At 38.2% G+C, this 27,553-nt stretch overlaps 1 protein-coding gene across 3 annotated transcripts in view; it reads right to left on the reverse strand.

The window, feature by feature from the left end:
• The window catches only part of CNTN4 (contactin 4), a 598,977-nt gene that overhangs the window by 79,007 nt on the left and 492,417 nt on the right, over window positions 1-27,553 (reverse strand). For all 3 annotated transcript variants that reach the window (XM_069084072.1, XM_069084073.1, XM_069084070.1), the window contains exon 12: window positions 17,349-17,476. In XM_069084072.1, the coding sequence (XP_068940173.1) occupies window positions 17,349-17,476 (128 nt within the window). The remainder of the gene's footprint in view (window positions 1-17,348; window positions 17,477-27,553) is intronic.

Here is a 27,553-nt window from a genome sequence, read left to right on the forward strand (position 1 = left end):
GAATCACCTACCCAGAAAAACTGAGTATCATGTTCCAGGGGAAAATATGGTCATTCAGTGGAATAGAGGGCTTTCAAGCATTCTTGATAAAAAAAAAACCAGAGTTGAATAGAAAATTTGACATTCAGATACAAGAAGCAAGAGAAGCATGAGAAATCATAAGGGAAAAGAAATCATAAGGAACTTATCAAAGTTCAAGTATTTACATTCCTACATGGAAAAATGATAATTGTAACTTATAAAACTTTTCTCAGTATGAGGATAGTTGAAGGGTATATAAATGTGTGTATATATATATGTATACATAAATATATATGTCTATATAGGAGGGTATATGGGTGTATGAATACATATGTGAGTGTGTGTATATATGTGTACATGTATACATAGACAGAAGGCGCAGGATCAATTGAATAATAAGGGATGATATTTTAAAAACAAAATTAAGAAGTGAGAGGAATATAATGAGAGGAGATGGGGAGAGACAGAATAGGGTAAATTATCTCATATAAAAGAGGCAAGGGAAAACTGATACAATGGAGGGGAAGAACAGGAAGGCAAAAGGGAATGGGTCAACCTTATTCTTATTGAATTCGGCTTAAGAAGGGAATAAAATACACACTAAATTGTGTATCTTACCCTACAGGAAAGTAGGGGGAAAGAGGATATGATGCGGGATGATAGAAGGGAGGGCAGATTGGGGGGGAGGGTAGTTAGAAGTACACACTTTTGAAAAAGGACATGGTCAAAGTAGAAAATAGAACAAGTCAGGGGTAGGATAGGATGGAGGGAAATATAGTCAGTCTTTCACAATATATCTACTATGGAAATGTTTTACGTAACTACACATGTACAACCTGTATTGAATTTCTTATCTTCCCAGTAATGGTGGGTGACAAGGGAAGAAGGGAAAGAATCTGGAACTCAAAGTTGTAAAACCAAATGTTTTTTAAAAATGTATTATTATTATTATTATTTTACATGCACTGGGAAATAAGATATACAGGCAGTGGGGTATGGAGATCCATCTTGCCCTACTGGAAAGTTGGAGAGAGAATGGGGGAGGATATAGGATAGTGCAGATTGAGGGAGGGGGTGTTATGTGGGATCAGTGCTCTGAGGTGGTGGGTAGGGGAAAGATGGGGAGAAAAATTTGTAACTCAAAGTCTTGTGGAAATAAATGCTGTAAACTAAAAATAAATATAGCATTTAAAAAAATAAAAGAAAAAAAAGAAGTGAAAAAAAATAAGACCTTTTATGAAAGCCCACCTAAATAGCAATAAAGACAAAAATCTCTTAAAGTTATGAAAGCCCACCGAAGAGTGATAGATAAAGATCTCTTAAAGGTAACCCCTCAGATGTGTCATTCTACCACCTACAGTTGGATTTTATTACAACAATGGAGTCCTATCATCTACTGAAAACATGCCCTTTTACACAAATGAGACTTACCAGCACCAATCCTTCCTCACATTTATCCTGTGTGTTGTGGTTCCTGCCATCATATCTACCAGGGGTCATTTAAAACTACCCATCATACCAACATGTAGCCAGAACTACTTATAAATGGGAGGCTGATTGATATCAAAATCTTGGGACCTCTGAGGTATAAAAGATCACATCTGGCTAACTGCCTGAAACTCCTGCTCTGGCTGATTCTTCCCCAATTTAGGAAATGACTTACTAATTAATCTATTTCCCAAATATGCAGTGGGTGAGGCCTGTGCCTGACAGCCTGGCATTCTTCTTATTCTGCATCTTAAGTTTTCTTCTAGTTCATGGATGGGTCTACCTCAAGACCGAATTGCATCTGCCAAATCCTTTCTACCTCCCAGAATCATGAACATGAAAAATGTATAATCTAAATTTCTTGGACTTGGGGAGGTGATAGACTTTTTCCTAGGAATACATAGACTGGGCTAAAAGCCCAGAGAGAACACATCAATATTGGTGAGAAAGAATTGGTAGAGTCCATTCACCAAAGAAATTCATCAAGTCCCTGAATCTTCTCAGCATGTATTCTCTCTTTAGGCCTGTAAATGTCATTAATCCCTATCAAACTCCTCCCTGTAAGGGGTAGGGATCCCACATTTCCCAGAAATTTAAGCTTGCAAATGGCTTCCTCTAAAGCAAGGGTTCTTAACCTGGGAGTCATGAACTTAATATATTTGATAGTTTGATAACTGTATTTTAATATAATTGACTTCTTATGTAATTTAATGTATTTGATTTATATATCCTATGTATTTAAATTTATGCATTTAAAATATTATTCTGAAAAGAGGTTCATTGACTTCACTAGGCTACCAAGGTGTCCATGATATGAAAAAAAGAGCTCCTGTTCTAGGAATGATCATTTGCACTTTGCTCAACAAAAGATTTTTAGACAGAATACCACAGAACAGATGTAATTCCTTTAATATCACCTGATCAAATTCAAAACATTTTTACAAGAGGGAAAAACAGAATCAGATGTGTCTCAAGATTACACCTTTATTCCCATTAATTTACTTTTTACCCTTCTATGGCAGGAGCCAGAAATCCTCAAATAACAACAGTTGAAGAAAGAACAGTCCCCCTAAAGACAAAGCTAATTTGTTTTCCAGGGAGAGGTGACAGGCTGCCTCAATTTGCTTGAGATTCCTCCAAGATAATGACTTATATTTTCTTGTCCCAATTAACCACTGGCTGATCCCAAGAAGACCAACATCCACTCACATAACTAAATCTCTATTCCATTGATAACCTCCTGGCACAGACATGTCAGAGAAATTCCAGGATCAATGCTGAATCAAATGCAGAACTAAAGAGGGAGCCCTGAACATCTCCCTCCTGTCTAATTCTTCTTTCTCACATAACCACCTTTAAGCATCTTTGTGCTTTCCTTGGTGTGGATACTCTCTCCACATGGGCAGATTACAACCCTGCTTCTGTTAGGTACACAATTTCATGAGCCCCTACAACTAAAAACGATTTATCATCTCACAGTCAACCTTTATGAACTTAGGTGGGCAAATGTCATCTGTCCATTCTCAACACCTTAGAACTTGGTAAATTCTGCTGGAATTTGTGCATTTTGGGGGTAGCCTTCAAAGATCACCTCTTTGTCACAATAAGGCATTGGAAGATTCCTAAAATAATTTCTTTAAATACAAGCTAAGGACTTAATGGTTTCTTGTTCTGTTTAACAAGAGGATCAGCATTTGCTCACATAATTAAGCCTCTATTTTACTGATAATCTCCTGGGATAGATGTGGCAGAGAAAAGGAAGGATCAATGTGAATTCAAATGTAAAACTTAAAAGAAAGTCTTAACTCTCTCCCTCTCATACATTTCTCATTTCTCATACATTTTAACATTTTTGTCTTTGGATCCTCAGAGTGCTAAATAAAAACCTGTTGATTGACTGATAAATTAGTCTGGCCATTTGAAAATGGCTAAACATTGATCTTTTCTATTGAATTTCAACTTTTACTGTGGGATACCCTTCCCACCTCTGACACTTACAAGTCACATAGCTTTCATGGGACACAGTTTCCTCATCTGTAAAAAGAGGGGACTGAACGATAATTCCATAGGACCAATGATGAGGAATACTGTCTAGCTCTTGAGAGACAGGCAATGGACTAAATATGCAGAATGAGATGCACATTTTTTTTTGGCATGGTCAAAGTAGGAATTTGTTTTGCTCTATCAGACATGTTTCTTTTGCAAAGTTTTTCTTTCTTTCAGTGATGAAATGTATGTGAGGGAGAGAAGATAAATGCTTGTTAATGGAAAAAAAAACTAATTAAAATCATACAGGACAAAAAAATAAACTAAGGGGTTGTAATTAGATGGCCTTTGAAGTCCCTTCAACTCTAGATCTATGGCTCCATAAAAATCATATTGTTGTATAGTTTATATAGCAGAGTATTGGTGAATATTTAACAATTGGCTCTTCCCCCCCCAAAAAAAATATAAAGATCACATTTTAAATTTAATTTGCATTATTAAGATTTTCTCCATCACTTTCTTAAGTCTAGGCAAGTAACAAAATAATAAATCAAAACCTGATTTGTAGCAATTTACAATTGTAAATTCTCACCCAGAAAATTTTACAATCAGTTCTTGTGAGTTAGTTTGAGTTGATCCCAGCACCCCCTCTCTACCTCCACCCTCTTTTATTTCCAAGGCAATGAAATAGAGAACATCTAAACTTCTTTAATGGGGTACCCGCTTAAGAGCTTGGTATTTAAAAATAATCCTTCCATTTTTGTTCTATACTCTATGGCCTAAAGTACTGTTTTCTACTAGACATTATCACACTATTTTCCTCCATTGGTGGGCTCTGATCCAAATCGGTCTTGTGTTTCAACAATAGACAGCTCACATTTCTATAGCATTCTAAGGTTCTAAAGGGCTTTACATATATCATCTCATTTTATCATCATAACATCCCTGGAAAGTAGGTGCTATTATTACTATTTATTTTTTATTTTTTTGCTTTTTGGAGGGGGAAGGCAGGGCAATTGGGGTTAAGTGACTTGCTCAAGGTCACACGGCTAGTTTAGTGTTAAATGTCTGAGGCCGTATTTGAACTCAGGTCCTCCTGACTCAAGGGCCAGTGCTCTATTCACTGGGCCACCTAGCCGCCCCCAAGTAGGTGCTATTATTACCCCCAATTTATTCATGAGAAAACTGAGGCAGACAGATTAAGTGACTTGCTCAGTCATATAGTTAATAAGCATCTGAGGCAGGTCTTCCTGACTTCAGGTCCAGAATTCTATCCACCATACACACTATGGAAAAAAAAATCTTAGGGAGAATGGCCATGGTGGCAAAAGATAGAAATTAGGAAAAATGTGACTTGTGGGGCTCAAAAAAGAAGAAAAAAATATAAGATGAAATAAGTGTGTTCAAACATTTTAGCAGAAAAATGATGGTCAGGTTTTCAACCCAACGTAGAAGAAATAAAGGAGAAAGACACAAAGACTATGAGAGAGTGAGAACCATGATGGCATATATGGAAGTCCAAAGTATTTACCCTTATTCCTGCTGCCCCCCCCCCCCATCCATCCTACTTTTCTGGTCAGAATCTGAGCCTTTCCTCATCTTCATAAAGAATTCTAATTCTGAACAGAAAGCAAACTTGGATGTTTAGGGGAGAGTGTGGAAAGTTAATAAGATAAGAAATGACCTGCTTTCTAGTTTATGGAAATCTTGAAAGCAGATGCTTCTTATCTCCTCTTAATAAGATGTCTTGTACTTTTGTACACACTGATTATAGAATTGCCATGAGACTGTAGAAAAAAAGCACTGTTTTTCTAAATGTTCTATTCCCATAACTAAGCACCACCTCTCTGTTCTTCAAATGGATATAGAAAATGGAAAACAATTTTAACCTTTTAGATTAAATCAGAGCCAGATGATGGAAACATTAATGAACTTGCTTTCATCTTGGTCAGATTCTCTGTTTAACCTAACCACTTTCTTTTGAACAGTATTTTGTGATTTGATCGCCCATGACGGCCAAGTAAATTCAATCATGGGTTGGTGTGCTTCTTCTCCTGGGAGGCCTACACCTCTCCTGTCTCAAGCATGGAAAGTAAACTCCTTGAAAGAGAGGGATAAGTTACTCATGAATTATTCTGACACATGTCCCTCCAGTATCAGGGTTCGTAATGGCCAAGATATTCCCTTCAGAGTTTGAGTAACAGTGTTTGTTGTCCCCTGTGGGTCTACCTCTAAAAAGCAAGGAGATAGATGATAAAAGATAAAAAAAATAAAATTCCCCCTTTTTTTTCTTCCAAGAGAGCATGTAAACATAATAACTAGTCTCTCTGGAAAAGCATAAATTCTCAAGCCAATTTTATATAATAAACCCCAAATATTTGAAACAAAGGATAAGATCTCTTGGCTTGACGTCCTTCCTTATTTATTTGTGCAATTATCTATTTTAAATCCTTTTCAGCTTCTGAAAATGTGACCAAGGAAAAAAAAATAAACAAACAAGTCTGGCTTTGGAGTTAACATTTTATGAACTAAGGAGGAGACATAAAGCATTTCCACACTACAGTTGGGAAATGTTCCTCAACCAGATGACAGATGTAACCCAAAGAGACGTTCAAGAGGGATAGATGGATTTTTATTTATGTTTTTCAAAAATATATAACTTTAATAATGCTGGGGAGATGTTTAAAGGCAGCACCGTAGGTAGGTCAGAGATCTATGCTTTTTAATATCTAGTTCCTCTCTACTAAGACTTTTATCACATTAATAGCTAAATCATACTGATTGTAAAACAGCTGAAATGAGGCAATTAGTAAAGCCTCTGACAGCCATGAAGAATGAAACATGTGAGGTTTTCGATGCAGGCCAGATGGATATCTTCAATATACTTCTTATTATCAGCTCGTGGTAATAAGTTCAATTAAATTGTGTCAGAACTACACAAGGCCTTTTGAATTAGTGGAGAAGAAATTAATTTGTATCACAGCCTTAATGAAACCAAAGGGTCAGGTCATGTTTACATTATTTTTTGTTTATTCTGATCAGTAAATATTTATTGGGAAATGAAACCAATTTCATTCTCCTTCCTTCACCCTTACCCACCTTTGTTTTTAATAGAAAAGGGTGTTGTATAAGTTTTGAACAGGTTAAGTGGACACATTTCTCCCTACCACCAACCTACAAGTTTTAGATTTACGCTTTATATAAAGAGACAACCAAACCATGAAACTTTCTAACTCTCCATAATGGAATGGGCTGTACCAGGAAGGAGTGAGTTTTCTCTCATTTGAGGCCTTGGTACAAAGGTTGTTTGCTCTCTCATGGCATGCCATCTTGGGAAGTTTTGTTCGAGTAGGAGTAAATTTGGTGACTTCTACAATTCCGTGCCAACTCTGAGGTTCTAAAAAAGACTTAGCCCTTAAAATGAATCTGGCTATATCTACAGGACTCCAGAATATCTGCATGAAAAAACTGAAAATAAAAACAAAAAGATACCTGGATCAAGGGGGCAAATATCTGATCTACATGATTACCAGTGACAAACATCTGAGGATAGGAAAACATTGGATTTCTCCTTTCTTTCCCTCAATGTCTGGCATTTTGTATTAGAATCAGAGAATAAGACAGCAAAGCTTTGATTGCTACATAACAAAACAGTGTCCTTATGGAAGCTACCACTAGCATAGATCATAGGCCTTGTTGACAACTTCTGGTTAAGCCTATGGACTCCTCAGAATAATGCTGTTTTTTTTTAATGTATAAAATAAAATACAAGGGATTACAAAAGAAACCAATTATATTGAAACACACACACATATATACATATACTTGTATATACATACATGTGCATAGACACACACAAGTATTTATATATACACATACATGCATACACACATGTATGTATATATGTATGTATATATCAATCAATAAAGTTCACAGACTCCTGGTTAAGAGCCCTTGGCATAAAATCAGATGATACTTAAAGAAACTTCCTAGATCATCAACAGATTTAAAGGGAGAGGAGCATTCAAACCTATGACCAATCATTGTCTTTAATTTCAGTCACACAAACAATTCAGAGACCTGTGTGATGGTTTGTATTAGATAACTCATAACATGGACTAGGCCCATCCTTCTGCCATGAACATTTATTAGTTTTCTCCAAAAGGAGCCAAAGTTGTCCTGGAATGTGACTGGTTCCTATTTCCCTGACACAACTCCACCGCACTCCCTACTCCCAATAAGGAGTAGGCCCAGGCCCCTCTTCTTTCTTTCCTGTGACAAGGACTGGCTTTCCCTAAAAGGAGACAAAGCTGGCATGGGACTTCATTGGTCTTAGATTCTCTGTCATAGCTTGTCATCACCTAAAGACATTAAAAGGTTATAATCACAGGGAGTCTGGGCATCTTACATTTGTGTGTGCCTGAGACCATGGGGACAACCATACCCTGCCTGATGACAAACTGACCAGACACATTTTCATAAGGAGGGAAGGGCTTACCAAAGCTAAAGACAAGTGCTGTATCCTTGTTTTATATCATTGTTATGTTATAAGCAAAGTAAATCTCCTTTTTGTTAAATATTCTATGACTTCCAAGTACCTCATTTCATCCCAAAATTAAACATAAACTAAGAGAGTGTGGGCATTAGGCCTGCCTCTTCTAGCCTGAAACAGAGAGAAGCTAAGGTGAACCATTTGTTGCCTTTATGATCTCTATTCCAATGTTAATTGGCCAGAGAATCTAAATCATACCCATCCTTCTCTCAGGTCAATAACAGAATGCAAAGGAGTACTGATGTGCTGACTCTTCAGGGCCTGGGGTACATGTCCAACTGGGAAAGAGACCCTGAGTATTTTTTGTTGCCGTTTGAGTATAGGAAGAGGGAGAAGCAGCATTATCTGACTTTGCTTTGAGTCTGTACTTGTAACCTTCACCAAGGCCAGCTTGGTCAACCTTATAAGATCTAACATGACCTCATATTGAAATGTTAGAGTTGTAACAGCATTACCAAGGGAGCACTCATAATTAACACTTAGCGCTTCTATCAACAAACTTTTCTTCCCTACCATAGACGCCTTGGGTCAAAATTCAAGTTAATCCTATTAGAAAGGCCTTTAATTATAGCCTAGAAATAATTGGTTCCAGTGGAAGAAGTCTAATTAGGTTGAAATGTATTCCGTTGTAATGACCCAATGTTAAAAGCTTTTGTTGTGGGTTAGCAGCCAAACGTCACTGTTGGTTACAGTTTTCTGATTGATCCCCAGTCAAATCAGGAGACAGTGTTGAATATTTTTGCATACAAGATGCAGGCTAGTTAAAACTTTTGAAAGACAGTCCAATTGAGGAAAATCTATGTGACTATGTCTAGTCTGTTATGGATGTGAGTGATATCCTTACCCCTTATCCTCAAATTAGAACTGAAGATGTTTGTATAATGCCTGGAGTGAATATTGTGATGGATTATCCCTCTCTGCCATTAAAAAATGTCCTTTACTTTATTCTGTCTAGATAAACCCTCGCATGGTGGTAGACTTCAGCATCACACATCACCAAGATGAGTTTTGGGGTCATACCTGATCATTCTTATGTACGTTTTTTCTTTTTGATTTGGGGGTCATTCTAAGGCTTTTTCCTCTTGGGATATAGGAACAAGGAACATCTTTTGTAATGTAGAGTCCAAGGATAAATCACATTATGTCGTTCTTTCCAGCATATTTATCAGGATAAAATTAATATCATAGGCATTTTTAAAGTGGAAAAGTTATAAAAGTGTGTTTATTAATTCATCCATCCAACATTTATTATCACACATTGTAAATTATCATTGTTTTAGGTGCTGAGGGGGCTAAAGAGAAGAATCAGTTATTGTTCCTGCTGTCAAGGAGCTTTCAGTCTAGTAAGAAAGAGAAAGTTTGAAAGGTGTGCTAGAGTCAGCTTGTACTGAGTACCATTGTTCAATTTCTAGTATGAGCATTTATAATCAGAAAATAATATAAGCCAGGGGTTAATTTATCACTTTAGTGTTTGTTCAAATGTGAGAAAGTTATGGGGAAAATGTTAATGCAGATTAAACATAAAAGTATGTCATGTAATGCATTTTTATTTTCAGAGAATCAGTTGTTAAATAGTTAGCTACCAGATCACCTCTGCGTTTATGCAAATAAATACAAAATAGAAAGAGAAAAGAACATAGGCAAAGTATAAAGAAAGTACTATGGAGTTTGGAGAAGGGAACAATCACTTCTGGTTAGGGGCAAGGCTGGTGGGAAAACACATTATGACAGCCTTTGAATGGAGTGTCGAAAGATGGGTAGGATATCAACTGATGGACATTGGGGGACAGCATTTTAGACCAAGGGAATGGTGTGGACAAAGGCACGGACACTGCAAAACACAAGATATTTCAAGAAATGGTGAGTAATCTGTTTTGGCATGGGCATAGGAAGGGGGCCAGTGTTCGGTGAGAACACCATAATAGAGTTTAATTGGGAGAATGCTAGGGCCATGAACAGGAATAAGGAGGAGTAAATGAGTTAAAGGGGAGTAGGGTTTTGCCCAACTGGAAATGTCCAGTAGGGAGGTGGGGCTGTATGTCTAGGTCTCAGGATTGGAAATAGAAATTTAGGAGTCCTTTCATGGAGATGATAGTTGAAACCTTAGAAGCAGGTGATGTTAGGAAGGGAGGAAGCAGACAGAGAAAAGAGATTGCTGAGGACTGAGCCTCCACATGCCGATACCTTCCTATTGTTTCTAGGATCCAATACAAATTCCTTTATTGGGCATTTAAGGCCCTTTCCAACCTACCTTTCTGGACTTATGACACATCACTCCCCTTTGCACAGACTCTACTTGTTTCCAGTCAAGTTGGCCTTTTGGTCTTCCTCATACACAGCATTTCATCCTCCATCTCCATGACATCTCTCTGGTACAGTATTGTACTCTGTCTTCATCTCTGCCTCTCAGAATTCCTAGCTTTTTTTACATCTCAGCTCAAGGTCTACTTGCCACACGAGGCCCTTCCTGCTAGTGTTCTGCTAGTCACCCCTTTTGCTAGCATTCTCCCCACTGAAATAATTTTATATGTTTTTTTTATTTGCTTGTATGTGCATATGTTGATTTTCTCCCAATAAAAGCAAGCTTCTTAGGGCCAGGGCCTGGCCTCTGAATCTCTGGTGTTTATCCTGGTATGTAGCATATAGTCATGGTTTAATAAATGCTTGTTGAATTAACTTGAGTTTGATTCTTTCCTTTCTATGATCATTAACTACGGAATTGTAAAAGCTTGCTTTTATTGAATCATTTTCAGTTGTGTTTGGCTCTTCATGACCCCATTTGGAGTTTTCTTGGCAAAGATACTACAGTGCTTTGCCATTTTCTTCTAAACTGGGTTAAGTGTCTTGCTCAGAGGTAAACAGCTAGAGAGAGGCCAGATTTGAACTCAAGTTGAATCTTCCTGACTCCAGAACTGGTACTCTGTGCGCTCTGGCACCACCTACCTGCCCACTGTTTTAACTCTATCCTACCTATATGCCTTGGCCAACTCACTTAACTTCTCTAGCCTCCATTTCTTCATCTATAAAATAAGGGGATTGGACTAAGTGATCTTGGAGATCACTTCCAGCTCTGAACCTATGAACTCATGTATTATTCACCTAAGTAGGACATGAAACGACCAGAATAGTTTCTATCTTTGTTATATGACAGCACTTACTTTTTATATCAGTACATATATTATTATTATGTTCCAGTATAACGCTTTGCATACAGTTGGCACTTCATGAATGAACGGTTTCTGAACCATGTCATGTGCAGATACTGCAAGGTGCCATTCTCTAAGTCTACTACTGAAGCCACCTGCCACATGAAATCTGGCCTGCAAAGACTTTTGGTGTCATGCAAGATCTGGCACATTTAGCCCTTGGCATAATGAAAAAGAGAAGAAGAAAAAAAGGAATTAATATTTATATCGTACATGTAAATGCAGCCTGTACTCTACATCATTCTTAATAATGTCTACCAGATCCTTCTCTCTGTAGATGGAACACTTCTTTGTTTAAAGGTCATATGTTATGCTCCAAGTTTGAATTTAGGTCTTTAACTTGAGAATCATCCTCAATTAAAATTAACCAGAAAACCAATCCTAAAATATATTATAATTGGCTTGTGGGGGTGAAAAAATCCAGCAGATTTCAGAAATTCGGATGATGGTATGATAATAAAGAGCCCCATGGGCACCTGTCAAAATTCTGTATTTTTGGAAGCCTGCTCATGCATAATTTGAATATTTATTCATCTTCTGGTTGCTTGCCAGAGATTTATTTTAAACCCCTTGAATCTGGTGTAATGGATTTTAGCCCCTCCTTTTCCCCTCCTTACTGACATTGTGCCTGACACTGTCTGCATTCTCTCCCTGAAAACACGAATAAAAAAGACTGAGATTTTAAAAGTGCTGTTAATGAAGCAATGAAAAAGGTTAGAAGTGTCTTCTGATGTCTGACCTTCACAGTTTTTTTAATCAATGACATATGATGAGATCAAAATGAATACAAGCATATCTTAAGGTCAGAGAACACCTCAACTGATAAATTAGTCCTTTTGTAGCCCACAAAATTGAATTAAAATGTAGCATTCGGCCATATTTCAGCCCTAAATGATTACCTTTGTATTAAAGGCACAGAAGCTCAAGCTCTTCAATGCGGGATGCAGTCATCTGCCCAGTTCATTTCAAGTTCAGAATGGTTTTTGGTGCTTTTCTACTTTTTATGGGCTAGTTTGTGAGATTGTGTTTTTTCGTTTACTGTTAATGTCCTCATCCCTGACTTAGAGGCATGCTCACCACTCAGTACTCACATGTAATTCCCATTAATGCTAATGGGAGTTATAACTGTACATCGAGAGATAAATGTCATCTCAAATGTCTTCTGACCTTACCCAGAGTAATGGAATTACTAACTTGTGTGAACATACTGATTGGGTAAAAACACATTTCTTTTTTTCTTCTTTGGAATAACAAAATAAGAAATTGAAAATGGGACTTTAATTTAGCACCCTGAGTCAGGTCCCAAATGAATCATACATTCTGAGATCTAAATTTAGACTTATCATTGGGCCTTTCTACACAGGCCCACACTCAAACATTTCTTATCTCCCTTCCTGCCCTCACCCTTCTATCCTAAGCTTCTAAAGTGACTTTTGTCATCAACAAGGGTAAGTTTTGAACACTGAAGTAATAATAGTTATTGCCCCAGTGCCCCAGGCAACTTTCTAAGCATATAAGGGACAGATGAATTGCTGTCTGTATCACTGAAAGGAATTTCCACACTAGGACATACTGACGAATTCACAGGTCTGCATCGCCCCCCCATCATAATCTGACATTTATATAATATTTTAAAGTCTGCATAAATATTTTATTCATATTTTCTCATTTGAGACTCTCAATGGGCAAAATAGATATTACAGAAATTATTATTCCTTTTTTTACATCTGGAGAAACTAAGGTTTAGAGAATGATCTATGATCATATAGCTATTAAGAGTCAGAGATAGGATTTGAACCCAGGCCTTCCTAGTTCACACTATACTGCCTTCACTATTATTTATTCTGCTTTCTCCTACATCACTAGTGCTAGCCATACTCTTATTTTTCTGGGGCAAACATACTTAGTTTAGGGGTAACATGAGAGTATTAATTTTTTAAATCAAGTTATATGTGACTGGGCATTGCTAAAAAGTCTTAAAACCAAAACTAAATAAGACTTTATTTTAGGAGGAAAGAAACACAAGGCCTATGTATATAAATATTTATGAATAAATTCATATACAGATATACATATGTAACATATATCTGCGTACATGCATTTGTAAGCCTTTACCAAGCATATCATGATTCAGGATTATGTGTTAAAGGATGTCTGTAAAGGAGGCTGTTGCAGGGCTCAGGGCTGTGATAGTGTCTGGAGGCCATGCCATAAGAAAAATTACCTCAGGGTCCTTTCTAGGGTTTCCAAAGAGAAATGATTGCTCCCTGGAGTATAACATTTCCTGCATTTTGTAAGATTTAATTGATCTGCATGTGTAATTTACATATTTAGGATTTTAGAAATTCTGCCACAACTTTTACCCATTATTGGGTGGCAAAGCCCTCTCTGTTAAACAGGATGTTTGATCAATTTTAAAGCCAATGTCATTTAAATCGCAATGCTCTTACCATGTTTTACAAAATTTCCTTATACTGAAAACAATAATTTACAGATTTCCCGACATTGGGCATCATTCCTCGCCCATTAGCAGCTTAGTAACTTGGTAACTAGAAACAATTATTCTGTTGAATGTACCTTTCACTGAAATTATTTGCTAGACGTTCTCCCTCCTCTTTATTACTGAAGTGACCTAACCAGGTTGAAAATGTTCCAATTCCTTTCAAGGTTATTAGCATTTTGTTCCCTGAGAAAGCCTGCAGTTGTGATGCCATTATGTCTTCTGGGATGGGGCTTTTTGCACAGAGTGGTTTTTGCAGCAATAAGCTGTCATGTGAAGGCCTGCTCATTCCGGGACTGTTTATTGATACCCCAACAGAGCACTTGTTCAAGTGACAAACATGGCAGATGATAGGCATTATAATTCCACCTTCAAATATTACCAGCAAGTAATTGAAAACCACTTCTGCTCTGTAAAACTGAGTAGAGCTGTGGTTACAATGGCGGCTGTGGGGCATATTAAAGCATTTGATGTCAGTTCATCCAATGCCTGGGACTGCTTTGTTTAGTGGTCCTGCTTATGTCTTGAAGGAAATTAAAGTAGGTCCTTGTTATGCTCTCCCTTTTGACATAAGTTACTATGGGTCAGACAAGTCACTTAATCTCCTGCCTCAGTTTCCTTCCGCTAGGATAGGTGGATCAGCTTTTTCACAGAAATATTTACTTTAAAGGTCTAATCTCACAAACATATAAATGTGCACAGTACCAGTGGATGAAGCCAGCACTTGCTTCAGCACATGGGTATGTGAGATTGATGTGCAATTTACATATACAATCCTTCTACCAGTAGGAAATGAATTGGTCAGTTTCTTGATATATGCCAGTTCTTTATATTCAGATCACTGCTCTTCGGTCCTCTAACTGTCCTGGGCAACAATACAGATGCAACAGACTTGCTCCAATTCTTTTCTTTACCTATGCCTTCCTGTATTCTACTTTTCTCATTCTGCTTGCAGACATGAACAGTCAATCAATCAGACGTACACTTTGCTCCTAGAGTCTCTGCGTGTCACTGTTTCAAAGATGCTTATGACTGGGTGATCTTTTCTAGGAATGTGTTTGAGTTTTGTCCTAAAGAAACAGATATAATGTAATTCTGAGGGCAAGGCTTTAGTACACATCATTCTTTCTCAGATCCCCTCTTAGATGTATTCTGTGTCCTGGCTGCCAAATAATACAGGATCCAACACTGGACTACATGAGACTAGATCTAAAGAAAACAAAGACAGATCACACCTGAGAAGTCTAATAGCTCAGAACCAATACATTACCTACCACCAGGGAAATTGGGGGTTGGGGGAAAACCCTGCATCACCGCATCCAAGCAGGCCACTGTAAACTTCTACCAGCTGTCCCCTGCCCTATTCTCATACATCTATCTCACTTCTGACCAGGTGATACCAGTCCTGAAAGCAGTGTGAAACTAGCACCAATGTTTGCTTCTGCTAGTTACAACTCCAAATGCTCACCTCTTCTTTGTGGCTCTTTTGTCCCTGTGCTCATTGTTAAAAATGAGGCCCAAAGACCTAAGATTCACAGGTTTTCTCAGCATCCTTTCCTCACTAAAGATGAAGACATTTTATGAGCTTGTGGGATTAAAAGTGTATTCTTCACCAGTACTTACAGTCACAGATTAGAGACTCAGATGCCACATACCTTTTATAGAAAGAGACAATGTCCCAAACAAAGACTCATCTCCCTATAAGATCATCAGTGGGAATCAGATTAAAATATAAATGGGAATTGTTTAACAAAATAAATAAAAATACAGGGGCGGCCCAGGTAGCACAGCCAGTAAGAGCACCGGCTCCAGTGTCAGAACGACCTGGAGATAGAATCCCGGGCTCAGACACTTAGCACCCACCCAGAAACACCTGGCCGTGTAACCTTGAGCAAGTTACTTAACCCCAATTGCTTAGGGGCGGCCAGGTGGCTCAGCGAGTAAGAGTACTGGCTCCAGTGTTGGGACGACCTGGAGATCAAATCCCGGGCTCTAGGACACTCAGCACCACACCCAGAAATGACTGGCCATGTAACCTTGAGCAAGTTACTTAACCCTGATTGCTTAATAAAAAAAAAAATTAAAAAAAATTAAAAAATAAAAATACAACATAGAAAATGCTAATTTGTCATTTTCTAAGGCCATATCTAAGAAATATCCATTTCTATTTGAGTTGTGACTGAGATGATCTCATCTCCTCAATATACAGATCTGGAAACTGAATCCCCCCCGAGATTAAGAGAGTTGTCCAAAGTCACACAGATTTTAAGTAGTAGAGCTAGAATCTGAACTTGACTCCAAAATTAAACCATATTTCTTTCTGCTCTTCTTTGCCTGTCTGCAAGTAAGTTGACCTGTGTTTTGTGCTCATGGTGGTTGCTGAGTATTGTTGCTAAGAATCTTCTAGACTTCTGAAGCATCTGGCCTTTGATTCTCTAAAGAAAACACAATTTTGTGACTTGGTTATCAGGAAAATAATCAAGATGATCTCATTTGTGATGACACAAACTACTATGACAATAATAATATTGTCACAACTCACCAACCGGCTACTGATGCTTCCCCCTTTCAGGTTCCCTTCCAATTATTTATTCTGTATATATCTCAGATGTATCCAGTGATTCATGTGTTGGCTCCCTCTTTAGAGGGAGGAACAGAGGTGTTTTTTCCCTTTTTTGTATCCTCTGATCTTCGCACAGTGCTTGACACACAGTAAGTGCTTAATAAATATTTGTTGATTGACTGACTAGTTGCTGGTGAGGAAAGTACACTTTAAACCTTAGAGTGCCATATAAATGTGAAAGACTTATACCAAGCTGTAAGGAATATGAGTGGGGAGAACATTTTCATAAACCTTTCCATAAACTATAGGGTAAAATTGGCAGGGCCCACTGACTAACTAAAGCAGAGCACAGGGGGGATTGAAAATTTTATTAGCATAATAATCTGTATCTTTAACTTAGAATAATCAGAGTAGTTATTTTTTAAAAATATAAATTCCACAGCTTAAAACAAGTGAATTGATAATAGCATTCAAATTTTATGTTTTTAATTTGTTAGTAGAGTCTATTCCTAGACACAAACTTCAGTTCCATAGAGAATAGTAAGACATTTAATTAAAGGATGGAAGATAACATTAGTTACAATACTATGAGTTATACTGTATGGCTTAAAATTCTACTGGATGATTGCAGAGTAAGATAACATCTCGATCACACTTGGAATCAGCACTGCTCTAAGAATTATTAATCATGCCATGTTTTCTGTGATGGGTTAATTTATCACCATGGTGGCATCCATAGGCTGCAATAGAAATTACAGAATTTCTTCACCTTAAAAGAAATGTCTCTTAACTGCATCTCAGATAAGCCCATCACGTCTCTGACACTTAACTAGTTGTGTGACCAAAGGCAGGTCACTTAATCTGTCTTAGTCACAAGCAACTCACTTAGGCTATATATTATAGACTGGTTGTGGTCTGTACCACTGGAGGGAGTTTTCATACCAAGAGTTCCCCCATGCAGAAAATTACAGTACTTGATATAATTAAATACTGTGCATTAGTACAGTAATGCATTTAAAGTTTTGCCATTACCTTTTACCACCAAGTTTCCGGTACTGCTAGCTGTTCCAAAATGATTTGTTGCAATACAAGTATAACTCCCAGCATCAGACTTTGTCACATTCATGATTCTAAGGCTTCCGTCTTCAGAAAAAGTAATTCTAAAAACAAAAGAAAGATAAAAATCAGTAATGGTATTCCAACTACCCAAGTGGAAATGTGAATTTCCAAATTGTAAATTTTTTGTTTGGTTGCCATGGACATGGAATTAATCACCTAGTATCCAGCCTACTAGTGATACCTGCTCATAGGTACCTGAGTTGGTCCAAGAATTACAGAATAGAAAAGTGTGTCAAAGGCAGCCTAGTCTAACCCATATTTAAACAACACATCCCTATACAGTGTGCCTGACAAATAATACAATACTGGCCATTTTATGATTGGCTAGTGATCTCCCCTCCTAAAATTCTTTTTGATTTACCTATCTGTATACTTTTTGTAGAGGGGGGAAGGCAAGGCAATTGGGGTTAAGTGACTTGCCCAAGGTCACACAGCTAGTAAGTGTCAAGTTCCTGAGGTCAGATTTGAACTCAGGTCCTCCTGACTCCAGGTTGGTTCTATATACTTCTTGTATCCACCCAGTAGAATGTAGGGACTATTTCATTCTTGACTTTGTATGCAAAGTATCTGATATAGTTTCATACAAATAAAGTTAGACCCCCCTACTATTAATCCATTAGTATGAATAATGAATTATCTGAAATGTTGCTTATATTCTAGTTTGTACTATTTGAAGCTATAATTATGTAAAATATGGTCATTGGTTCCAGTCCAATGGAAATATGCAGTGTGAATTCAAATAATATGACCACTTCAAGGGGATTCATTATTCACACTAATGGAGACTTGGCTGTAAAAGGTTCTTAATGGTCTTTGAGTCAAACTGAAATAGTTATCCTGCTTTTCCTCGAGACCTCTTCCTTTTGTGAGGGAATACCTTCTTTGTTCCAAGATAACTTTTGGATAGTCCTAATTTTAAGGAAGTTCCCCTCCCCTCTACATTCCATTAAACCCAAGTTTGCTTTTCTGAAACATATACTCATTTTCCCTAGTTCTTCCTGTTGGGGCCTAGTAGATTCTTCTCTGTCTCAGTTTCCTCATCTGTAAAATAAGGGAATTAATATTAATGACCTTGAAGAAGCCTGTCAGGTCTGAAACTATGAGCCTGAGATATCATGTCCTTATGGAGACTTCTTTTTCTAGAAAAGTCCATCTCCTTTTGCTGGTCCTCATATGATATGAGTATAATGTTCTTGCACATTGTGGTTCCTTTTCCTACCACCAGATAATGTGTAGTTTATACTAATATTTGGCGCCCAGGGTTGAGCACAATACTACAGGTGTGGTGGGGACTGGAGCAGAGGACAGATAGATGTCACTTCTCTTATTATGAGATACCATGTGCCTGCTACCACAGCTTAAGATCGCATATTTTTCAGAGGTTGCTGTCTTATACTACTGACGTATTGAGGGGCAGCTAGGTGGTACAGTGAATAGAGCACTGGCCCTGGAGTTAGGAAGACCTGAGACACATCCAGCCTCAGACACTTAACACTTATTATCTGTTTGACCCTGGACAAATCACTTAACCCCAATTACCCTGCATTCCCCCCTCCAAAAAGAAAAAAAAAAAAGAAAGCAAAAAAAAAGGGACATATTGAGGAGCCCTTACAATAATGGACTCAGTCTCTTACTAGGACCACACTTGAAGATTTCCAATTTAGTAGAACTCATCAGGGCCTATCCCCAACTGCCAAAGTTTGTAATAACCTGTGGTCATATCCATGCCCATAGACATAGTCACACTATAATGATGGGCTGGAGATAAAAATCACCCTGAATGAGAAAGGTGGACTATACCAAAGGAAAGAATTCTCCACCCTGAGAAGACAGCAGAACTCTTGAAGTATGTAAATCATATCCTTTGCCTGGAGCTTTTCTCCATGTTGGACATGAGTCATTATTACTAGCATTCATCTAGTGCCTTAAAAAGGGAGGCAAAATTAAATCAGATATATAAACATTTTAAATAAAGACATAGGCCTTTAGAGGCTGTTTCCACTTGTTCATTATTATCATTCTGGTGGTTTTTATAGCCATAGTAATATATTCAGTAGAATACTACCTCCCCAAAGAAAGGGACTTTCTCACTTTTGTATCCACAGCAACTGGTACAATGCTAAAATAGAGGAGGCATTTTAACAAATGCTTTTGCTTGATTAATTAATGTTGGCAGAGTTCAGGTGACTTATGGGAGGCAACCTGAATTGGGGAAAAGCAGTGGGTCTAAGGTCAGAGAATATGGCTCTGGGGCCAGGTGGTTACCATCTTTATTGACTGGGAGATCCCCGATCAACCAGTTAACTATTCCAAATCTCAGTTTTCTCATGTATAACATGACAGTTTGGGATTAGATGATTTGTAAGAGTCCATCCATATGGGTCCAGATCCTGTGTTCTAATCTATATTTAAATTCATGGCACACATGAATCAGATGATTGTTGATTCTGAGATGGAAGACAACTTCTATATCATCAAGGACTTAGGTGGAGTGTCAGAGATGGGATTTCAAACTGTGCTTCAGAACTAGCTGTGTGCCTTATCCTCCCTCAGCCTCAGCTTCCCTATAAGGAAACTGAGGAATAAAAAGACCTATTTCACAAGGTGGCTGTGTAGATCAAACGAGATAATATATGTAAAGTGGTTTGTAATCCTTCGTGAAATTCTCAGGGAGAACGTTTACATCTCAGAAATCGGTAAATGTTTTACATCAGGGATCAATTTTTTTTTTTGTTTTGTTGACTCTCTAGACTTAGAAAAACAATGTAAATGTTAAGTCTGCAAATTAAACTTAAATTGTGCCCTGTGCACATTTTTATTTTTAGACAGTCAGTTGTTAAACATTTATCTGAACATTACAGATTAGGCTTATTATTATAGTACCCTACATAGTTGTGAGCAGCATGAAATAACATGTAAAGAACTCTAATAACCTTAAACTGCTATGTAAATGTTAGACAGGGTGACTAGGTGGCACAGTGTATAGAGCACAGGCCTACAGTCAGGAAGACCTGAGCTCAAATCCAGCCTCAGACACTCACTAGCTGTGTGAACCTGGATATGTCACTTAATCCTGTTGGCCTCAGTTTCCTCATCTGTAAAATGAGCTGAAGAAAAAGTGCAAACCACTCTAGTATCTCTGCCAAGGAAATCCCAAGCGGGGTCACGAAGAGTCAGACATGACTGAACAACAACAATGGAAATGTTAAGTATCTAATTCAACCTCCTCATTTTACAGATAAGGAAACTGAGGTAACAAGCAGTTTAGCTATGCCCAAAGTTACTTAGGAAGTGGCAGAGCCAGAATTCAAGTTTGGTTCCCATTATTCCAAATATATCACACTTTCTACTCTACTCATCCTAGATTAAGTGATTTTAATTTCATTATAGCTTCAGGTCAGGAAATAGTATTGAAGTACTTCAAGAATTCATCATTTTGTCTTGTAGAGAGTTACTCAACTTGCAGAGATTATAAGCACCTTATGGTTTTAGTGCCTTGTATTTGTGAGTGGTTTGGTTATAAATTTTATCATCCTATGGCATAAGCCTCTCTAAACTTCACTAGGCTGACCTTCTGCCAACTGACATCCAAGATGACACCATGGACATGCTTAAAGTCTTCCAAGTTTGATAGGGCTTGCCAAAATTTGGACTCCAATATGGCAAAAGCTTCAAGATTCCAGGGCCATCTCCTTGCCTCAATGATGTACTGAAATGAATCTTTAATGCAGACTGAAAGAGTTTCTAGTGATATCATCTGGAGTGTGTGTATGTGTGTATGTATGTGTGTGTATGTGTGTGTGTGTGTAGATTCATTCCCTATTAAGCAAAGAGAAGACACATTTTAGATCACAAGGGTCTTAAAAACTGCTAATTAGGTATAAAAAATCTCTTGATTGACCATTTTAAGCATTTCCATTGAAAATGTTCTTTCTAGATGAGAAGTTCAGATTAAATGAGGCATTATTAAGCATATTTTTGTTCAGAAATATGTCAGCCAATACATTTTTAATGGGCTGCAAAAACCAAGGTTAAAAGAACTTAAAATGCTCCACAATTTGGTGAGATTTCAAAAGCGTAGCAAATGTTGACTGTATATCTCAGTTTCTACAGTCAGAGTTAGAATGCTTGTGTTTTGCAAGATGGGTCAAGTTTCATGTCAGCCTACTAGAAAGAGCTCCCCTGTGGTCTTTGGAAAGTCTTCTTTTGCTGACTTAAATCACTTTGAGGATAATGAGGCAGTGACAGGTCAAGGAGCGTGACCCGGGTTCTCTTACTGAGGGCAACGAGGTTCAATCTAGCTCAGAAATGGAATAATTACCTGGTCACTTCTTTACTATGAGCCTTAGTTTCCTCATTTGTAAAATGTGTAGAGACTGAGCCCTTTTTCTGTACAAAATAGAATGACAAAGTGATTATGCTTTACTGTTGAAAGACCACCATAAAGAGAGGAATATGAACTAGGCAGGTGGAGAACAGGTTTTTTTAGGTTACCTTTTGTCTTGGCTCAAATTCATTTCTAGAAAAGCCAGTTAATCCATAGACTAATGTTATCTGCAACAAAAAAACTTGGATCTCTACCCCAGAAACAGGAGTCAAAAGGACCTAACTGTGGTTTGCTGAGACATTCTGCCCAACTTTTGCTAGTTGGGTGTGGTGGCTAATACTGAAGAGCTGTCCTCCTGACCTGGCCATCCCCATGCCCTTACAGAAAGACCAGTCTAGCTGAGATTTTGCCCTTCCTTCCCCCTCGCTTTTTCTCTTCCTTTTTTTCCTTCTCCTCCTCCTGGGGTACTTGTAAGGAGTGGGATTTACAAACCTTAAGAGTTATGATCTGCTAAGATTCTGTGTTAAGATAAGCAAGTGCTGGAGTTCACACCAAAGCATAACTTGAATCATCCCCTCTCTCTTCCTGGAAAAAGTGTAGCACTTTTTATAGGCTACTGTGTACACAGTTAGGCCAATCCTCCATCGAGTTCTTAACAAACACTTTAAAGACTAATCATCCTCATGAACTATATATTTTTTCCTTTTAAATATATCATGTGATTATTTCTTTTACTTGCTCATTAACTCATGAATCTCTGAACTTAGTATTTTCCCCAGAACAAGAAGTGGAGAAGGTTGGTCTGATGTGATATTGAATTTGCTGCTATCGAGAGAGGGTCCCCAAGTCTAAGCATTCCAGTTCTTTATAGCTACAGAATCAGGAAGCAATAGCAAGTGTTTAACTTCCAAATGCCAGGTGCTCTAGGGCAGGGGATGAACGGAGGCAACCTTGGCTGATAAGCGCAAACCTCTGGTGTTAAACAGTGGTCAGAGGGATTGAAGATAGCACATGATTGACAGCATCTGGTCCTTATTATTAAGTAGGGCAACAGCCCATCCCTCCCCCACTGCCTCATGGTTATGCATGCTGAAACACTTTCTGGATTAGTGACTATAAGATCCCTCATTCCCTCTGTTTCATCACCTGGACAGTCAGGGTGGAATATTTGCAAATGATTATGTTTTTCAAGGGAACGAGTGTGATATAGATGTATATGCTATAAAAACCATTTTATGGAACAACCTGCCTTTAGGCATTATTCTTAAATTGGAATCTATGACCTGTGTCTGATGATTTTCTCATTGGGAGATATTATTGGAATGGTCCTAATCCAGACCTTTACCTTTGAGTGACTGAAGATCTAAGTGAATCAGGTCATAGGCTCAACAGTCTCATGGTAAACATCACATCTGGCCCATATCCCAAGGCTTCCCTGGGAAAGTGTGAGAAAAGCTGAGGCATTGGAAATCTTCAGACTGAGGGACTGAGGCGCCGTGATTCCAGACTTAGCAACCCTGTCTCAGCTGCCTCCTGATTCTACTCCTATATGTCCCTTCTCCAATTGGTGAGTTCTGGGAAGAACTCCATATTGGGGAAGGACCGCAAACCAGACCTTATTGATTCTCTGAACTTGGGCATCAGGCTCCAGTCTGCATACCTCTTTTTGCCATATCTTGCACTCCTTTCACCTCCTTTATTGCCCCTTCCCCATTAGAATTTAACCTTCTCGAGGGCAGGGCCTATATTTGTATCCCCAGCGCAATTAGCACAATTCCTGGCATATAATAAGGATTTAATAAATGCTTGTTGAGAGACAGATTGGGAGAATGAGCTAGAGCATGTGTTCTTCCTCTACTGCTACCTAGGTATGACTGGGAGAGTCAGAATATGTATTCCCTTTGTGAGGGGGAGGAGGAGGGAGCAGCTGCAAATAACTTGCAGTTACAGTTACAAAACGTTTTGTAGCCAATCAATGAATCATCCAGCCAGCGATTTAACTAACTGGAGGAACCCAGAGGGTGGAGGCTGGAGCCAAGATCTGAATAGGTAAATCCATTTGCCAAATTCTCAAACTAGCCTCATCACCTACAAAGGGGGCAGAAGTTGCTATTGAACAGGGTCAGACTGGTCAACAGTCCTCTCTGGGACTGTGTCAGGAGATCTTTCTTGTTTTTAATCTTCTGAATAGTAAAGAATCTCTATTTGTAATGTTCGACTAAAAACTTTCCTGTATCATTTTAAGCCCATGTCCTCTGGTACAGTCATTTGCCAGCATCTTCATAGTTAACTCTTCCTTGGAAACAGTAGTTGTTAACCTTTAACCTTCTATTCTGCTTTCTGGTACCATTTCTGATCATCACATAAATTTAAAAAAAAAATAAGCCACACTAAACCAATCCTTGGGAGATAGAGATAGATATGCTTTTCATGTACTGTACATAACACACACACTTACACAAATTGTTCAATAAACATTGTCTGATTATTTTCCAGAGAGCAGATGTACTGACAAAAATAGTCACGATCAAATCCTGATTACCACAATGATCATTCTCAGCTTTCCAAAATTTTATACAACTTGGCAAAAATAGTTTTCAAAGAGTTAATCATATTCCTATTTACAAAATAATTGACTAAAATTTGTGCAATGTTGCCAACTGAAACCTAGGAAATGAGGTGGCACTTGTGTTGAGTTTCCTTCCTCCATGGAAGCAAGCTGAACACTTTGGGATGCGATTTAACTTTTTTAGACCATGAAGGACCTTATTATTATTAAAAGTACCAGATGGCACTTTTGTAGATGTAAAAAACAAAAACAAAAACCATCAAGTGTGTAACCCAGGGCTGGGATAGTCCTGAGCAAAATTAAGAGGTGGAGATTTTTTATTTCGTCTCCCTGCTTTCCATTTCCTGACCTGGAAGTCTCTCCTACACAACACACCCATAATACCTCTTGGTCCTCAGAGTCCCAAATTAGGTTGCTCTTCCCTGATTTCCTGTCACCAGGGACCTCCACATACTCCTTTTCCTGTCTATCACTGTTTGTCTGTCCCATTCCTTGTCATGGGAATAAGCTAATCAGAGATAAAACTAAGCCACACCAAGAAGATATAATTATAGCTGATTGTTTGATACCTTCTTCTTGGGTCTGTGCAAAGCTTTAATCAAACAGAATGAATCTCTGATAGTGAGATTAGGCACTACAGAAGGCCAGCCCATTCACATATTTAAGGGCAAGCAGATCTGGTGGCTTTACCCCTAAAACCATGCTATGTAGACACAAAACCTATCCTGGCCATGTAGGTATTCCTCCACGTGAGGTTATATGAGGATGTGGGAAGATCTCGTATTTGTACATGAACAAAGTAGGTCAGGATGTGGTTTCACCATTACAGTACGTTCTAGGTCAAGCAACCCTAGAAGTGAGCATGGCCTAGTGTGAGCCCACTACTCATAAAAGAGAAGGAATAAAAAATAACAAAGAAATAATCTTGGCAACATGAGGGAGTAGATAGTCAGTGGATATAGATGGTCAGCCTTGTTGTCAGGAGGACCTCAGCTGAAATCACCCTTCTGAAAACATATGTTATGAGAGCCAAGTCACTTAAATTCTTACTATTCTAACTCAGTGGTGTCAAATGCAAAGAGAAATGGGGACCACCAAACCATGCAGTCAATACTGACTTAGAAAACCACATATTAACATAGTCTGTGTTCTATTATACTTTTTATTTATTTTGTTATATATCCCCCAGTTAGATTTTATTCTGATACTCCGGAGTGCTGCTGGCCACCATGGCCTGCCTGGCTGAATGCTTGATACCTCTGCTCTGCTGTAATCTACCTTCCAAGACCATTCATCACAGTGGATAGACTGTTAGACTTGGAATCAGGAAGAATTGAGTTCAAATCTTGATGTAGAAACTTGTCAGCTGTGTGTCCCTGGGCAAGTTACTTAACTTCTCTCAGACTCACTTTCCTTTTCTTAAAATGGGAATAGTGTGGCCTTAGAAAGTCACTTAACCCCAATTGCCCTGCCCTCCCCCTCCAAAAAAACAAAATAAAATAAGATGGGCAAAGTAATAGAAACTACCTCACAGGGTTGTTGTGAAGTTTTAGATCTATATTATCTACATACATATATAAAATATAGTGCTTTGCAAACCTTAAAATACTATATGAAAGCTAGCAATTACTATTATCATTAGATATCATGCCAATGAAATCATAGGTCTACTATCTTAAAAACAGTATCATTATGACATGGAAATCATCACCCAAATTCATGTAAAAACAGACTATCTTAAGACGTATGCAACTGGAAAAGAAATCAAAGAATCCCTGAGCTTCATTCAAAGCCAGCATCAAGACACCCACTTGTTTCTCCTTTTTCTTTTCCATTTTTTATTCTTTCTCCCCTGATAAGAGCAGGGTACATGCATGCTGATCTTTCAATTAAGGCTTTCCTTAATCTAGTCCCCATGATTACCAGGGACTGAGTCTATCTCCTATTTTTACTTAGCTATTTCTTAGTGATTACAGGAAAAAGTAGGATTTTCCAGATCCTTATTGTAGGCTCCATTTTTTCCCTTAAATTTCCCCATTTGCTGACCTGAAACTATTAGCCTGCTATGGAACATGGAGCCATTTCTAATACCCACGGATACTGATTATATTAGATAAGAAGAATTGAAAATGTAAATCTGTTTCTAGTTCAGAATGGGTTAGTACTGACCTACCTGCAGGCTATTTTTTAATCATTGATAGCATCAGAGAAGAGCCAAAAATGATAAGGTATCAACTGGTAAAAATAAAGATGTGACACAGAACTTCATTTTTTTCTTCCTATAGAGGGACTTCATTTCATTTACAGCAGGCAGGAAATTATCTATAGAATTCAAAGGCATTTGGTCTCTGGCTGTCACCTGGAGATTTTGGATCCACAGAGGCTGGGAACATAGGTGGAATTATGAGATAAATTGAATCTCTGTTTCTTAAAATGAGGCTTTGGGTTATAGCTATTGAAGAACTGACCTTGTCAGTCTAGTAAATCAAAGCCAGAAGGGGGACACAGGACCTTTAAAAATGCTGATTTTTTCCTTCTGGGGGCAGTAGGAGCTGATAACAAAAGATGCCAACTCTGTAATTTCCTATAGCCACAAAAGTAGGCTATCCCTCCAATAGAGATCTTTGAATTTCTTGACGGTTCTTGGGAATATCCTTAGCTTCCTTCAAGACAAAGGGCAGGAGCATTATAAGAAGGAGATGATTTTGGAAGTCCTTAAAAGTAATTTTTTGTTTTCTCCTAGACAAGGAAAATTAGGGCCCAAATACTTATTACAAGTGTAACCACAAGGGTTTGTAACAGATTTAGGTTTGTAGCCAGATTTAGAGGTCCCAAGTTCATAGTAATTTTGTCCTCAGAGGTATAGTTAAGAAATATATGGGGGCGGCCAGGTAGCACAGCAAGTAAGAGCACTGGCCCCAGAGTCAGGATGACCTGGGATCGAATCCGAGCTCAGACACTTAGCACCCACCCAGAAACACCTGGCCGTGTACCCTTGAGCAAGTTACTTAACCCCAATTGCATAGGGGCGGCCAGGTGGCTCAGTGAGTAAGAGCACCAGCCCCAGAGTTGGGATGACCTGGGATTGAATCCAGGCTCTGATACTTAGCACCACACCCAGAAATAATGGGCCGCATAACCTTGAGTAAGTTTCTTAAACCCCGATTGCTTTAAAATATATATATATATATATATATATATATATATATATATATATATATA

Source organism: Petaurus breviceps, unplaced genomic scaffold (genome assembly GCF_028583685.1).
Source record: "Petaurus breviceps papuanus isolate PSGF00001 unplaced genomic scaffold, PetGlider_PUasm1.0 174, whole genome shotgun sequence".
Taxonomy (NCBI): Eukaryota; Metazoa; Chordata; class Mammalia; order Diprotodontia; family Petauridae; genus Petaurus; species Petaurus breviceps.